General features: G+C 52.4%; 1 protein-coding gene across 1 annotated transcript; it reads right to left on the bottom strand.

The window, feature by feature from the left end:
• Positions 1-2,758: 2,758 nt before the first annotated feature.
• On the bottom strand, positions 2,759-10,406 carry CPA1 (carboxypeptidase A1). The gene is made up of 10 exons (XM_007982911.3): positions 10,286-10,406; positions 9,691-9,772; positions 9,000-9,233; positions 8,641-8,742; positions 7,344-7,445; positions 7,043-7,153; positions 6,215-6,305; positions 5,496-5,695; positions 4,910-4,994; positions 2,759-2,990 (listed from the first exon to the last, which is right to left on the bottom strand). Exons 1-10 carry the CDS (start codon positions 10,348-10,350, stop codon positions 2,803-2,805), a joined length of 1,260 nt encoding a protein of 419 aa, XP_007981102.3. The 5' UTR covers positions 10,351-10,406; the 3' UTR covers positions 2,759-2,802.
• Positions 10,407-13,328: the final 2,922 nt, after the last annotated feature.

Below are 13,328 nucleotides of genomic sequence, written 5' to 3'. Positions count from 1 at the left end.
GTACCTGGCCAAGCATTTATTATTATTGATATTAATATCAATATTATTACTATGTGCTGTGCACTTGGCCAAGCAGTGGGGGTTAAATGGTGAACAAAACAAAGCAATCCTTGCCCTTGTGCAATTTACATTCATTCCTTGACTTCAGCTTTCTTAAGACTTACTTGCTCAACTCTGGGAATTCAAAATAACTTGCACAGGGTATTTTCAGCAAGCCTACAACATACAGATCATAACATTTATGAATTCACTAATAAAAGTAGACAGCATTCACTCAACAGGTATCTATTGGGCATCTATGTGTCAGGTACTGTTAATGCTATTGGGGGTTGAATGCCAAACAAGGTGGTTCCTGCTGTCAGGAAGCACAGTTTATTTTAAATTAAGCAATTCTACCATCAAAGTCTAGTGATCCAGTTTTATAAAATGATAAATTGTCATGCTAACTTAACATTTCTTCTCTTATCAGTTTTCATTAAACAAAAGATGATCAGCTTCCTACTCACCCAAACTAAGCAGTTAAAATGGGTTTTGAAAAGAGAGTTATAATCTCTTGATAAACAGATTGAAGGGAAGCATTTTCTAAAAGATAACTTGAAGACGGTGTTGTCAAATCTTTTAGGTCATCTTTCTGTAAAGACTGAAACACCATTTTACCTTGTCTCATAAACTTACATGCTTATAAATTTATGTAAACAATATAATGTAACAATGTAACAAATATATACAAAATGTAACAACACATACATAGAGCCTCATTCTTTTTTTTTTTTTTTTAGAGACAGGGTCTCACTTTGTCGTCCAGGTTGGAGTGCAGTGGTGCCATCATGGCTCACTGCAACTGCAAACTTCTGGGCTCAAGGGTTCTTCCCACCTCAGCTTTCCAAGTGGCTGGGACTATAGGTGCATGCCACCACACCCAGCTAACTTTTTTTTTTGTACAGATGGGGGGATTTCGCTATGTTGCCCAGGCTGGTCTCAAACTCCTGGGGTCAAGCAATCTCCCTGCCTCAGCCTCCCATAATGCTGGGATTATAGGTGTGAGTCACTGTGCCCAGCCCTCATTCTTTTTATTTTTAGAATGTTGATAGCAAAAACAATATTAAATAAAAGTCTGAGATGAAAATTCCATCCATGTTCCTTTTTTTTAAAAAAAAGGCATTTTTTACCTTCATGCCACCATTTTATGTGGAAAAAACTCAAGTCAACAGAGCTGGGTGCTTCTTGAAACCTGGCCTGGCTGCTAGAGGGAGAAGCTGCCGTCCTCACCCCAGCCGCAGTCCACTCACTTTCCCGGCAGTCTGTGGGAGAACCCCCTGCTCCACATTCATGTCTGAAGCCGTATGGAAGAAAAAAAAGGGAGATTCTTTTTTTTTCTTTCTTTCTTTTTTTTTTTTTTTTTTTTTGAGATGGACAACTTTCATGTCTCCATTTCAGAAGCATTTATTGTTTTTAAATATAATTAAATTTTCTTTTTGAGATGGAGTCTCCCTCTGTCACCCAGGCTTCAGTACAGTGGCGCAATCTCAGCTCACTGCAACCTCCACCTCCTGGATTCAAGGGATTCTCCTGCTCAGTCTCCTGAGTAGCTGGGATTACAGGTATAGCCACCATGCCCGGCTAATTTTTTGTGTTTTTAGTAGAGATGGGGTTTCACCATGTTGGCCAGGCTGGTCTTGAACTCCTGACCTCGTGATCTGCCCACCTCAGCCTCCCAAAGTGCTGGGATTACAGGCGTGAGCCACTGCGGCCAGCCCAAAAGGGAGATTCTTGCTTTGAAACAAGTTGGGATATCCTATGTAGTTGTGCTAGCTGCTAATTGTAATATCACACGCATCAGGATCGCCAAGCTGAAGAAGGGAAGCTAAATCCTGGGAGCCGTGGGCTCAACAGAAGAATGGAGAAGGGGTGGATGGAAACATGAGGGAGCAGAACTGCGTACCGAAGACACTGGGAAGGATGTGGCAAATGAAAAGTGGATGACTTCTATCCCTAAAGGCAAAATCTTCAGAATATATAATTAATTTATACAGTTAATAAAATGTCTTGGCCAAATGCGATGACTCACACCTGTAATCCCAGGACTTTGGGAGGCCAAAGTAGGATTGCTTGAGCCCAGGAGTTCAAGAGCAGCCTGGGCAACATGGCAAAACCCCGTCTCTACCAAAAAAATTTAAAAATTTAAAATGTCTTGGCATTGGCCTTTGGATTGGTTCTTTATCTTCAGTTAATGGTTTTATTTAACCCAATTGTTTTCTTCCAATTTGATTCAGGAATGGAAGATGATATTTTGCTCTTTAGTAAATCGGTTTTACTTGACTGCAACATCTATTTTGGACAGCAGTGGCCACCTGGATTATTATATTTCATCTTCCAGGTTGTTGCTTTTATAGATGAACGGACACAGCTAGCTAGACCTTTGTACACGCTGAATTCCACGCCACTGTGGGGTGCCAGGCATTTGGTTAGCAGCTGTGGCTGCTGCTCGCTACTAAGGTATGAACAAATCATCCCACTGGTGAGCTGAACTCAGGGTGGTCTCATTAAAACAGACGCCACTTGGATACGACTTCACAGGACGTTGGAATGCAGGGGAATGCAGGGGTCATCTAGTCCAACCACCCACACATTTCCAGTGAGGCCTGCAGGAACTAAATCACTTTTGCCCCAGCTTGAAGAGGCAGACATGCCACATGCATTCCACATGCTAGCCCCAGGATTCTGTTCCTGGTACACTCAAACTTTATTTGGTTGCCTGGGTGGGGCCAGAGAGGAGGGCAAGGAGGGTGTCAAAGGGTCAGCTCAGTAGGGGTGATTCAGGGTGTGCTCCATGATGGTCAGAAGCGCCAGCCACGTCTCCTGGGCCGTGGGGATGATCTGGGAGGCCGGCAGCAGGAAGCCGTAGTTCCCAGTGTCCCGGAGCTCAAAGGTGAAGGAGTACTTGATGCCCTGGCTGTAGGTCCAGTCAATAGTGCTTCCACTGGCTTGATCTGGGGCAAGAGTAAAACAGGAGAGAAAGGGTCAATCACTTTGGGAACATTTACATGGGTTGGGTTAACGATCCAACACTGTCCAAAGCTCTGTGCCTTGTGCAATGCTGAGTGGAGTCAGTGTCTACTAAGGTCTGCTGTTGACCAAGCAGCCTCACTTCCAAGAAACTCCCACTAAAAAATCTAAGCCAAGAGGTCCAAAGAGGAGACCAGCAATGGTTCCCCTATTCACTGAGGGATGCAAGAAAGTCTCTGCAATTGCACAAGCCCCTCTGAAAACAGCCTCTGTCCAACAACCACTTCAGTGAAGCCCCTAAACACACCCGAGTTCCCTGCTTGGGTAACCAGGATTTGTTCCCCTGGGGCTCTGGTCTGCAAGGGGGAAAGTGCAAAGAGCCAGAGTCAAAGCAAAAGCCACTTGTCTTTCTTTTAGGAGGAAACTTTGCCAGGGAAACTAATTAACAGCAGGTAATGAAGCCACTTTTGAATTGACCCGGGAGGGAGCAGTAGGCTGCATATCAGAATTTAACTTGACAAGGTTGAATGAAGCAAAACCTTGACTCAGAGTTGAATCAGTTTCCAAAGAAGGCCTGGAGTCCAAAAGTGAGGTCAACCTTGGATAAGATTGTGACCCGCTTGTCCACCAAAACCTAGGCACTCAGGCAGGAAGCGTGTGAGGTGTGTATGCTGCTCATCCCCGTCAGCCCTCTACCCAGCTTCGACCTTCAGGTACTTGGAGGCAGGCACACCAGTCTTCTTGTTCCAGCAACATCCCTGGCCAGACCACACTGTAGAGCCTTTGCTCTAGAATGTTCCTCTGCCTGGAAGGCTCTTCCTAGCTGGGTAGCCTCCTGGCTGCCACATCCTCCACGCATTTCCTTCAATATTTGCCCAAATGTCACTCTCTCAATGAGGCCTGCCCTTCAACCCACTTGCTCCACCTCCACCCCCAGCGTTTCTGATTCACCTCACCTGGTCTAGTTTTAGTTTTTGTCCCCAGCATTTGTCACCTCACATACTGTATCATTTACTTATTTATGTTCATTGTCAGTCTCCCTGGCTAGAAAGTTCCCTGATCTTTGCTTATTTCATTCATGGCTATATCCCAAGTGCATGAAACAGGGCCTGGTGCATAGTAGATGTTCAATTAACGTTTGTTGAGTTAATTCCATTTTGATTCAGTAATGCTCCTCTCAGGGGCAGTGCATGAATAAATAAGTGAGGAGTAAATCGGGCCTCTTCTCTAACTGAGGGGCACTGGAGGAAAAGTGTTTTTGTTGTTGTTGTTGTTGGTTTGTTTTGTTTTGTTTTGAGATGGAGTCTCGCTCTGTTGCCCAGGCTGGAGTGCAGTGGTGTGCTCTCAGTTCACCGCAACCTCCGCCTCCCAGGTTCAAGCGATTCTTGTGCCTCAGCCTCCTGAGTAGCTGGGACTACAGGCGCCCGCCACCACGCCTGGCTAATTTTTTGTAGTTTTAATAGAGACAGGGTTTCACCGTGTTCGCCAGGATGGTCTCGATCTTCTGACCTCGTGATCCGCCCGCCTCGGCCTCCCAAAGTGCGGGGATTACAGGCGTGAACCACCGCGCCCTGCCCCCGAGAAGTGTTTTTTTAAGTTGAATTTCCTGGTGATCTGCAAATCCCAGCAGGACTTTCCACCCCATCCAATCAAAAAACTAGACTTGGCCCCAACACAAGAAGACAAGAGCTGACAGAGGAATTCACATTTGTCTGAAAGTATCAAAGGGAGCAGAGTTCATGTCCGGAAAAGGACTGCCCACCCCTCAGAACAGCCCTCGCCAGCAGTTGGCAGATCTGGGCGCCCTTGGCTACTTCCTTCCATGAGGGATACTCCCGTGGTCAGGAAGAGCCAGCAGATGTTCCTCAACAGGCCCACCAAGAGAGACCACACAGCCACTTACAAATTGCCTTGATGATGCTGCCATACTTGAAGCTGGTTCCGTAGAGAGAGGCCAGAGCTTTCACAGCAGCCTTGGAAAGCTGATCCTGGACAAAACACCAAGCAAGGCCACCTGTCATGGCCAGGCTCCTGGAACAGCATGGCCAGGGTAGCCTGGGGGCTGGCAGGGGAGCCCAGGAGAAGCGCCCTGCACACGTGGGCCTCTCGCAGGGAGCACAGAGCCTGCTTAGCCTGTAAGCTCAGCCCAGGGCCTGTCAGCACAGTTTTCTGGCCCTTCAGTGCGGCCAGCTGGCCTTCTCTGCCCTTCAGTCACATGTACCTCCACATGTGGTGCCTAAGATCGAAGTCTAGCCCTGCCCCTTGCTCTGTCACATGACAGAAGTGACTCCATCACCTCTGTGCCTCGATTTCTCAGAAAAAAATGGTAGTCTACCCTGCTGGTCTTCCCAAGCCATCAGGGTTTGCGGGAGGAAGAGGTGTCAGGCACTCTGGAGGTATCTGTGCCTTACACAGGTCTAACTGGGGAAAGCCCAGGCCTGTCCGAAGCCACCTTGGGGACGAGGGACCAAGCCGAGGTCAGTGCCTACCAGCTCATCCTGGTCAGGGGCTGGTTCTGTTTTGTAGCCATAGGGATACAGGAGGAGCTGGGAGTAGCTGTGGATGGAGATGAAGGCCTTGATGTTCCCATGGTCCTTCACAAAGTCCACGATGGACTTGACCTCCACTTCGGAATTGGCAAACTTGCCATGGTAAGTCTGCGAGCAGGGGTTGCTGCTGGCTCCGGCCACTGTGGGGGGACAGAGGGCATGGTGGTGTGGCTCCTCCAGTTTCTATGGCTTCTGGAATCCAGTTCTTTGCATGGAGTTGGGGGTGAGGCGGGTACGAAAGGGCTCACTCCCACCCCTGGATTCAGGAAGGCCCAGAGGCCTTCTATAACCTGGGGGTGCTGCCCTCCCAGCCTGGTTTGGGCAGAGCTGATGGACACGCCCAGGGACGGAAGACGGGCTCCTCAGTGGAGACTAGTTCTCACAGAGACGTGGCCAAGGAGGGAGGACTTGAGGTTAAGCTAGAAGCCCCCTAGATAGGATTTCAGACCTTAGCCCATTTGCAAGGAACTTGCCTTTTACAGACAAGTAACAACCAACTCTCAGAGCACAGCCTCCATCCCCAAGAGCCCTCAGAGGCAGAGCTGCCACCCCCCAACCTCCCCTCACTGCAGGGGCAGGAGAGAGGCAGGAGCAAGAGCAGTGGTGAGGAGCCATTCCAGGCCGTCCCATCCTTGTTCCCAAGACACTCTGGGCCTTACACCCAAAGCCAGCGTCCCAGTTCCTGTTGGGGTCCACGCCAACACAGAGGGAGCCTGCTGTGCGGGACCGAGTCTTGCGCCACATGCGATCCTGAGGAAGAAAACAGGATCAGCCACCCCGAGGCACATGTGGCGCTCGTCACGGTGCTGGGTGGGGGTGGTTCAGAGGCTGCAGAGAGCAGAGTGAACTCGGGGGAGGGCTCCCTGGAGGCGGAAGCCCTCAACACTAGTGCCCTGATAGGGAGCTGAGCTGCAGGCACAGCTTGGGATGGGATCCACTCCCAGCTGGTTGTCGGGAGGAAGATCAGCAGAGGGGGCATCGGGTGAAGGAGAGTGGGGAAGGTCATAGGATGGCATTTGGCCAGAGGGTTCTATGTGGCCAAGAAGCCACGAGGTGTCCCCCACCAAGACTGTGGCCCTGTGTCATTAGTCGGATGTTTTATTTGCCATAAAAACAGAAGTAGGACCAGGAAGTAAGGTCTGGGGCAGTGGGCCTCCACTGGGGACAATCTTGACCCTCCCCTGAGATATTTTGCAATAGCTGAAGATATTTTGGTTGTCACCACCGGAGAGGGGGCTCCTACTGGCATTGAATGGGTATAAAGTTAGGATGCTAGAAACACCTCGGATGCACAGGACAGCCCCCGTGACAAAGAATCATTCACCCCAAATGCCAGTCATGCCACAGCTGAGACACCCTCGGCTAGGAGCACAGGTCTGGTTGCTCCTCCCTTGACATCTGGGGTTGAGATTAGGTGTGAGCTACTTGTGCAGCTTAGAAGCCAGAGGCCCATCCTGCTTCCCCCAAGGACAGGAGAAGGCCGGTACCTTGCTGTGGGTAAAGGCAAAGCCATCAGGGTTGGTGACGATCTCCAGGAAGATGTCCATGGTGTCGAGAATGGCGGTGAAAGCTGCATCCTGCCCATAGTCTTGAGTGATCTGGGGGGTTAGAGGGGCAGAGGGCAGCATAGGCTGGGCCAGGCATCTGCCAAGTCACAGCAATGGATACCTTCCCCCATGTCCTCTGTGGTCACTGCTTCTGGATGGGCAAAGGGAGGCCCAGGCTTCTGGGGGCCTTGGACACTAACGCCCCACCAGGTGAGAGCCCTCCTCACCTCCCCGACCTTACCTTCTTTGCAAACCAGACCCCACTGGCCTGGGTGACCCACTCCCGGGAATGGATGCCCGTGTCAATCCAGATGGCTGGACGCTTACTGCCCCCCGTGCTGAACTGGAGAGGAAGCAGGGGAGTGATCAGAGGAAATTTCACAGCTGGGGCCTCATCTCGCTGCCCTGAAGGAGACCCCAATCCGGGCCAGAGACCACCTGCTCTCTGTGTATCTCAGGTAAAGGCTCTGCTTGTGTGGCCATCACTCAGATGGGTGTGGGGCTGGGGCTGGACAGGGATCCCACAGAGCCTGGCCTCCTGCCCTCAGCCCAAGCTTGGGGTGAATATGACTTGACCAGGCCCCTGGCCCTTCTGCTGTTCTGCTGCTCCGACAGTTCTCTGGGGGACATCACAAATAAAACACATTCTCTGGGTTGGGCATGGTGGCTCACACCTGAAATCCCAGCACTTTGGGAGGCTGAGGCGGGTAGATCATTTGAGCCCAGGAGTTTGAGACCAGCCAGGGCAACATGGCGAAACCTTGTCTCTACTAAAAATATAAAAATTATCGGCCAGGCGCAGTGGCTCATGCCTATAATCCCAGCACTTTGGGAGGCTGAAGCAGGCAGATCACAAGGTCAGGAGATCGAGACCATCCTGGCTAATACTGTGAAACCCTGTCTCTGCTAAAAATACAAAAAATTAGCCAGACGTGGTGGTAGGCACCTGGAATCCCAGCTACTTGGGAGGCTGAGGCAGGGGAATTGCTTGAACCCAGGAGGCGGAGGTTGTAGTGAGCAGAGATCGTGCCACTGCGCCACTGTACTCCAGCCTGGGTGACAGAGCAAGACTTCGTCTCAAAAAAAAAAAAAAAAAAAAAAAAAAAAAAAAAAAATTATCCGGGCATGGTGGTGCATGCTTGTAGCCTCAGCTACTCTGGAGGCCGAGGCAGGAGAACTGCATGAACCCAGGAGGCGGAGCTTGCAGTGAGCTGAGATCACACCACTGCACTGCAGTCTGGTGACAGAGCGAGACTCTGTCTCAAGAAAACACTTTATCTGGACTACCCAGACTCCACAATACCTTCCACAATGTGACGCTTGATTGGAGACACTGGATCACCTGAGAGTTTGTGTATGGGCAGGGGTACACACACGAAGACCAGGGTGGAGACTCAGGCCTTTCCAAATGTCTGCATGGGGAGCCCATCTAACAGCATGTTCCCTGGGACCGTCATTTCTCCGTGACAGCCCACGCTCATCACGGATGCCACGTGTGGGTCCATTCTCCCGTGTGTATGTCCACATGTGGATGTTACCTTCAGCACGTAAATGGGACGCCCTTCATAGGTGTTGCCAATCTGGATCTTGCTGACGAGTTGTGGGTTTTCCGCCACCAGCAGGTCCAGGAAGTCATAGATCTGAGGTGGGAAAGAAGAGACGACTGGCCTTAATAGCTTCTGGGTACCCAGATGCTTCCCTTAGCAGCTCCACCATCCCAGCCTGCTGCGAGCCCTACAATGCAATGGAGCTACGACCACACAGGTCACATGGAAACAGAGCAGGTGCTGCGCACACCTAGGCTGGCCCTGCCCCTGCCCCTGCCCCTGCCCCTGCCCCTGCCAGCCATGATGAAGAGCTGGTTGCTGCGGGGAGCGGCCGCTAGGGGCGCCCTCACCTCCTCCAGGGTGTGGTAGGTGGCGTAGTTAAAGGTGTCGGTGGAGCGCGCTCGGGACCGGAAGGCGAACATCTGCTCCTGCTCCTCGTCCAGCAGCGACTGCACGTCCTCAATCATGGTGTCATAGCTGATGCCACTGGACTCCAGAAAGATCTTGACCGCCTGGATGCTGGGGAAGGGCACTCGGACGTCGATGGGGGAGCCAGGGTGGGCAGGGCCCCTCCAGAAGTCCAGCTGGGGAGGACAAGAGCCAGCAGGGTCACAGTGGGCTGGGGGCAGCAGCCAGGACAGCAGGCAGGGACAGGGCCGGCCTGGGAGGGGCTGTTGGTGCCAGAAGTTCTCATATAATTGGGGGTGGGACAGGGATAATAGGGGCAGAGAAAGACGGGGAAACCCTGGGGACTGGAGAGTCCAGTGTGGTCAGGGAAATGGCCCAGGAGCAGAGTGAGAGGCCTTTGAGACAGTAAGGCAGAGGCAGGAACCGGAAAGGGGCCGGCACATTGCCTAGTGCTCAAGGGCAGCAAGACTCTGGAGCTGTGGGGTTGAAGTCGCTTCCTAACAGGGTCAATTCCATGTCTCCTTGTTGGGTGGAGAGCGCTCAGGCACAGTTGGCCGCAGAGGCTGGTGGGGACCTGGGGTGGCCCCAGCTGATACCCTGGGGCCTCGGAGAGCCCTTTTCCCCTCTTCTGACCTGCAGATGCTCCAGGTCCTCCAGCTCCTTCACCTTCTGCACCTGGGCCTCATCGGCTGCAGAGATTCGGAGCACCTGATGCCTGGGCAGAGTGGGAGTGGGGAGTGAGCACCCAAGACCACACCTGCCCTGGCCACGAGCACTTCCCAGGTGCAGGAGGGAGGCAGCAGCCCAGAATCCCTGGACTGGGCCTGGTCCTCTGGGCTGGGCAGGGGAAAGCACTGAGGGTCTCAGCAAGGAGAGGCCTGGGCTCCCTCACCCCTTCTCTCCCCATCTTTAGAAACTTCTAGACACTGTTACTGTCTCGATCCCAGTTTGAACTATTTCTCTGTTCCAAGCCAGCCAGGCCTCCTCCTTTCTCCTCTCCTGAAAACTCCTCCTCAGAGCTCAGATTTCTCCAGGGCTCAGGAGACTGTCTTGGGAGACACAACCTCTTCCCAACCCTGGTTCCTCATCTGCCAGCTGTCCCAGGTGGTGCCAGGCCATCCTCTCTGGCTGTGTTGCCATGTGTCTGTCTGTCTGTCTCCTCTACTGGTTGGAGGCTGAGTCCTCCCCATCACCCTCAGAGAGCACCCCCTCCTCTCCACATCCGTACCCCACAAATTCCTCCTTGCCAAAGACAGCCCCCAGCAGGACACTCAACACCAGCAACCCCCGCATGCTGCCGCCGGGAGGGAAGGTCAGACTGAGGCCGAGTTGGCCCCCCAGCTTTTAAATCCTCCCAGTACCGAGGACTCCTGGCTGCTCCCGAGGGCTGTTCTCCCCCAGCACCTGGGTCCTGTCCCACGGGGAGGCTGGGGTGGGAGTTCTGAGCTCTGACACACTCTCACCCTCCCTGATAAAGTGGCAGGGAACTGGGCAGCTGGAGAGATAAGCCAGAGCTCCACGCCCGATCAACTGGGGTCAGCAGGGCCTGAGGGTCAGCGGGGCCTGAGGGTCAGCGGGGGCTCGAGGCCTCCTGGAGTCCCAGCCAGGACTCTGCCTGCCCACAGCCTAAAGCTGCAGTTCTGTTTGCCCACTGGGCAGCGGAGAAGGAGCCAGGACTCCAAGTGGTCGCTGCCGCTGGGGCCTCATTCTAGGTGTCTCCTTGTTCCATGCTCCTGAGCACCAGCCTTTCATTCCTGGGATCGAGCAAGCCGGGCCTCTGCCCTCTCTTGTCCGCACAGCGGCTTTGGGCAGGCCCAGGCTTTCCCCCATTAGACCTGTGTGAGGCACAGATACCTGCAGAGTGCCTGACACCTCCTCCTCCCACGGACCCTGATGGCTTGGAGAGACCAGCAGGGTGGACTAACCTTTTGCGTGTTTGGCCTCTCACCATGCCAGCTTTGCCCAGGCTGCCCTGACCCTGTGCGGGGCACACCCCTCTCTGTGGGACTTCCCAGCCCCCTCCTGCTGGCCTTAGGGTCCTGTGGGAGTTCAGCCTGGACAGCAGCAGCGGGGGCAGGAGCCTAACCCTTGCCGGCATTTCCCTCCACCCCCACCGCTACAGGGCCCTGAGGTCAGGGTTGCCCTTGACAGAAACAGTAACCAGATGTCGTCTGAATAGCAAATATGGCGGGGGGAGCCACCCAGACCCCTGTCGGGACTGCACAGTATCCAGGAGAAACCGGAACCCACACAGGGGAATTCACTGGGTTCTGGATGCTGATCTCACCCCAGAGACGTCTCCCACAAATCCACCCTCATCCATGGGGCCCCCAGGGCTGTCCTGGCACCATCTCGAGGCTCTGCTCTGTGTCAGGACCCCGACCTTGGGCACTGGTGACAGCCATAGTGCCCATTCTAGTTTCGGTCCTCTCCTACTGCCTCCCTACCCTACCCCCTAGCTGGCCAACCCTCCCATGCCAAGGCAGAGTGACCCCCTTATATTTACCCACAACTCTCTCCCGAGCCTAACTCTAGGAAGATAAGAAAGCCCTAAACTCGCTTTTAACAGATGTGGAGGCTGTGCGGAGGCTCCTGCTCTCGCCTGTACAGCCTTGCTGGCCCCACCGGCCCCTGGCAGGGCTGCAGTGCTCGCTGGAGCTTCCTCCAGCTGCTTCCTGGCTCACCTGTCTGCTCCTTCTCTAAACGCTCACCTCTTTGTCGATTTATTCAATCAATACTTATTCTTCTGGGCCAAGTACTGTGCTCCACACGGACACAACACCCAATACAGATGTTCTCTGACCTCAGGGAGCTCACGGTCTAGCTGGGAAGACAGAAGTAACCAACTAACTTGTTGGTCCTCTACAGGTCCTCCAAGAAGCTGTCACCAATATGGGATTAGACGTGCAAAGGACTTTTGGGGACTGCTCTCCTCCCTGCAAGAGACCTAAACAGCACATTTTCTGTGATGTGGTAATGAAAGTACCATGAGGGCTAAAAGTACACACACTACGGCACAAAGTCCAGGGAAGACTTTACCAAGAAGGTGACATTTGACCTAGGCTTTTTTTTTTTTTAGGACAAGTTCTTGCTCTGTCACCCAGGCTGGAGAGCAGTGGCACCATCATGGCTCACTGTAGGCTCAACCTCCTGGGCTCAAGCGGTCCTCCCACCTCAGCCTCCCGAGTAGCTGAGACTATAGGTGTGCACCACCACACTTGGCTAGTTTTAAATTTTTTATTGTAGAGATGGAGTCTTGCTATGTTGCTCAGGCTGGTCTCGAACTCCTGGGCTCACACAACCCTCCTACCTTGGCCTCCGAAAGTGTTGGGATTATAGGCTTGGGCCACCATGCCTGGCTTAACTTAAGTCTTAGTGACAGGATTTTGCCAGGTGGGGAAAGGTGTTCATCACACTATTTAGTGCTTGAACACAAACTCACATTGATTTCTTCTTCATTGCTCCTAGAATGTTATTTTTGTCTCTCTGTGGAGACTGTAAACTTCCTTAGCTGGGCATGGTGGCGCCTGTAGTCCCAGCTACTCAGGAGGCTGGGACGGGAGGATCTCTTGAACCTGGGAGTCCAAGGCTTCAGTTAGCCATGATTGCCCCAGACTGGGCAAGAGAGTGAGATCCCATTTAACTTTTAAAAAGTTAAAAATGAAATTAAAACATTAAAAAAATAATTAAATTACCCCAGGCCAGGAGTCATGTCTTCCCCACTCCTCATCTCCTGGTGCCCCACAGGGTCCTCGGGCTTCTCTACCCTGCTCCCCATGAGGAAGGAAGGTTTTGTAGAGTCTTTCTTTAGTTTGCATTATAAAAACAATATTCCTAAATATGAAGCTGTCCTATAATTTTGAATCTCTTTTGCTCACACTACACATGTTGGGGGATGTTGGCTGGTTCTTGGGCTTTTTGTGAATTCCTTCCAGAAAAGATGACACCTCTGAAAAAGGGGGTATCCTGGGGGAAAGGGTGCAGACTCACCAAGGGAGCCTCTTGTACCTCCAGCCAGCAATTTAAGATGCCCAAGAGTCATATATTTTTTTGCGAGGCTGGAAAGGATGAATGTGATGCTACAAGTTCATCAGGGCTAGCACCAGCAAAAAGTGGACAGCATCATGGCAGAGGAATTTGGGTCTCAGGTGTGGGCTAAGCTTGATGCTCCGGGCCCCTCCCGACCACCTCAGGAAGTCAAAAATGTACCTCTTGGTAAAGGCCAATTTGCTAGAATGTAACCTAGGTTAGAGGGCTAGGGTTCTGCCTTC

Source organism: Chlorocebus sabaeus, chromosome 21 (assembly GCF_047675955.1).
Source record: "Chlorocebus sabaeus isolate Y175 chromosome 21, mChlSab1.0.hap1, whole genome shotgun sequence".
NCBI classification, from domain to species: domain Eukaryota; kingdom Metazoa; phylum Chordata; class Mammalia; order Primates; family Cercopithecidae; genus Chlorocebus; species Chlorocebus sabaeus.
This window is presented reverse-complemented; position numbering and strand designations above follow the sequence as displayed.

Bases quoted from the DNA above. Each gene is read 5' to 3' on its own strand.
- CPA1 (XM_007982911.3), bottom strand. From the start codon at position 10,350: ATGCGGGGGTTGCTGGTGTTGAGTGTCCTGCTGGGGGCTGTCTTTGGC. The intron at 9,773-10,285 runs GTACGGATGTGG...CACTCTGCCCAG, and splicing joins GGCAAGGAGGAATTTGTGGG to GCATCAGGTGCTCCGAATCT. The intron at 7,154-7,343 runs GTAAGGTCGGGG...CTAACCCCCCAG, and splicing joins GGGTCTGGTTTGCAAAGAAG to ATCACTCAAGACTATGGGCA.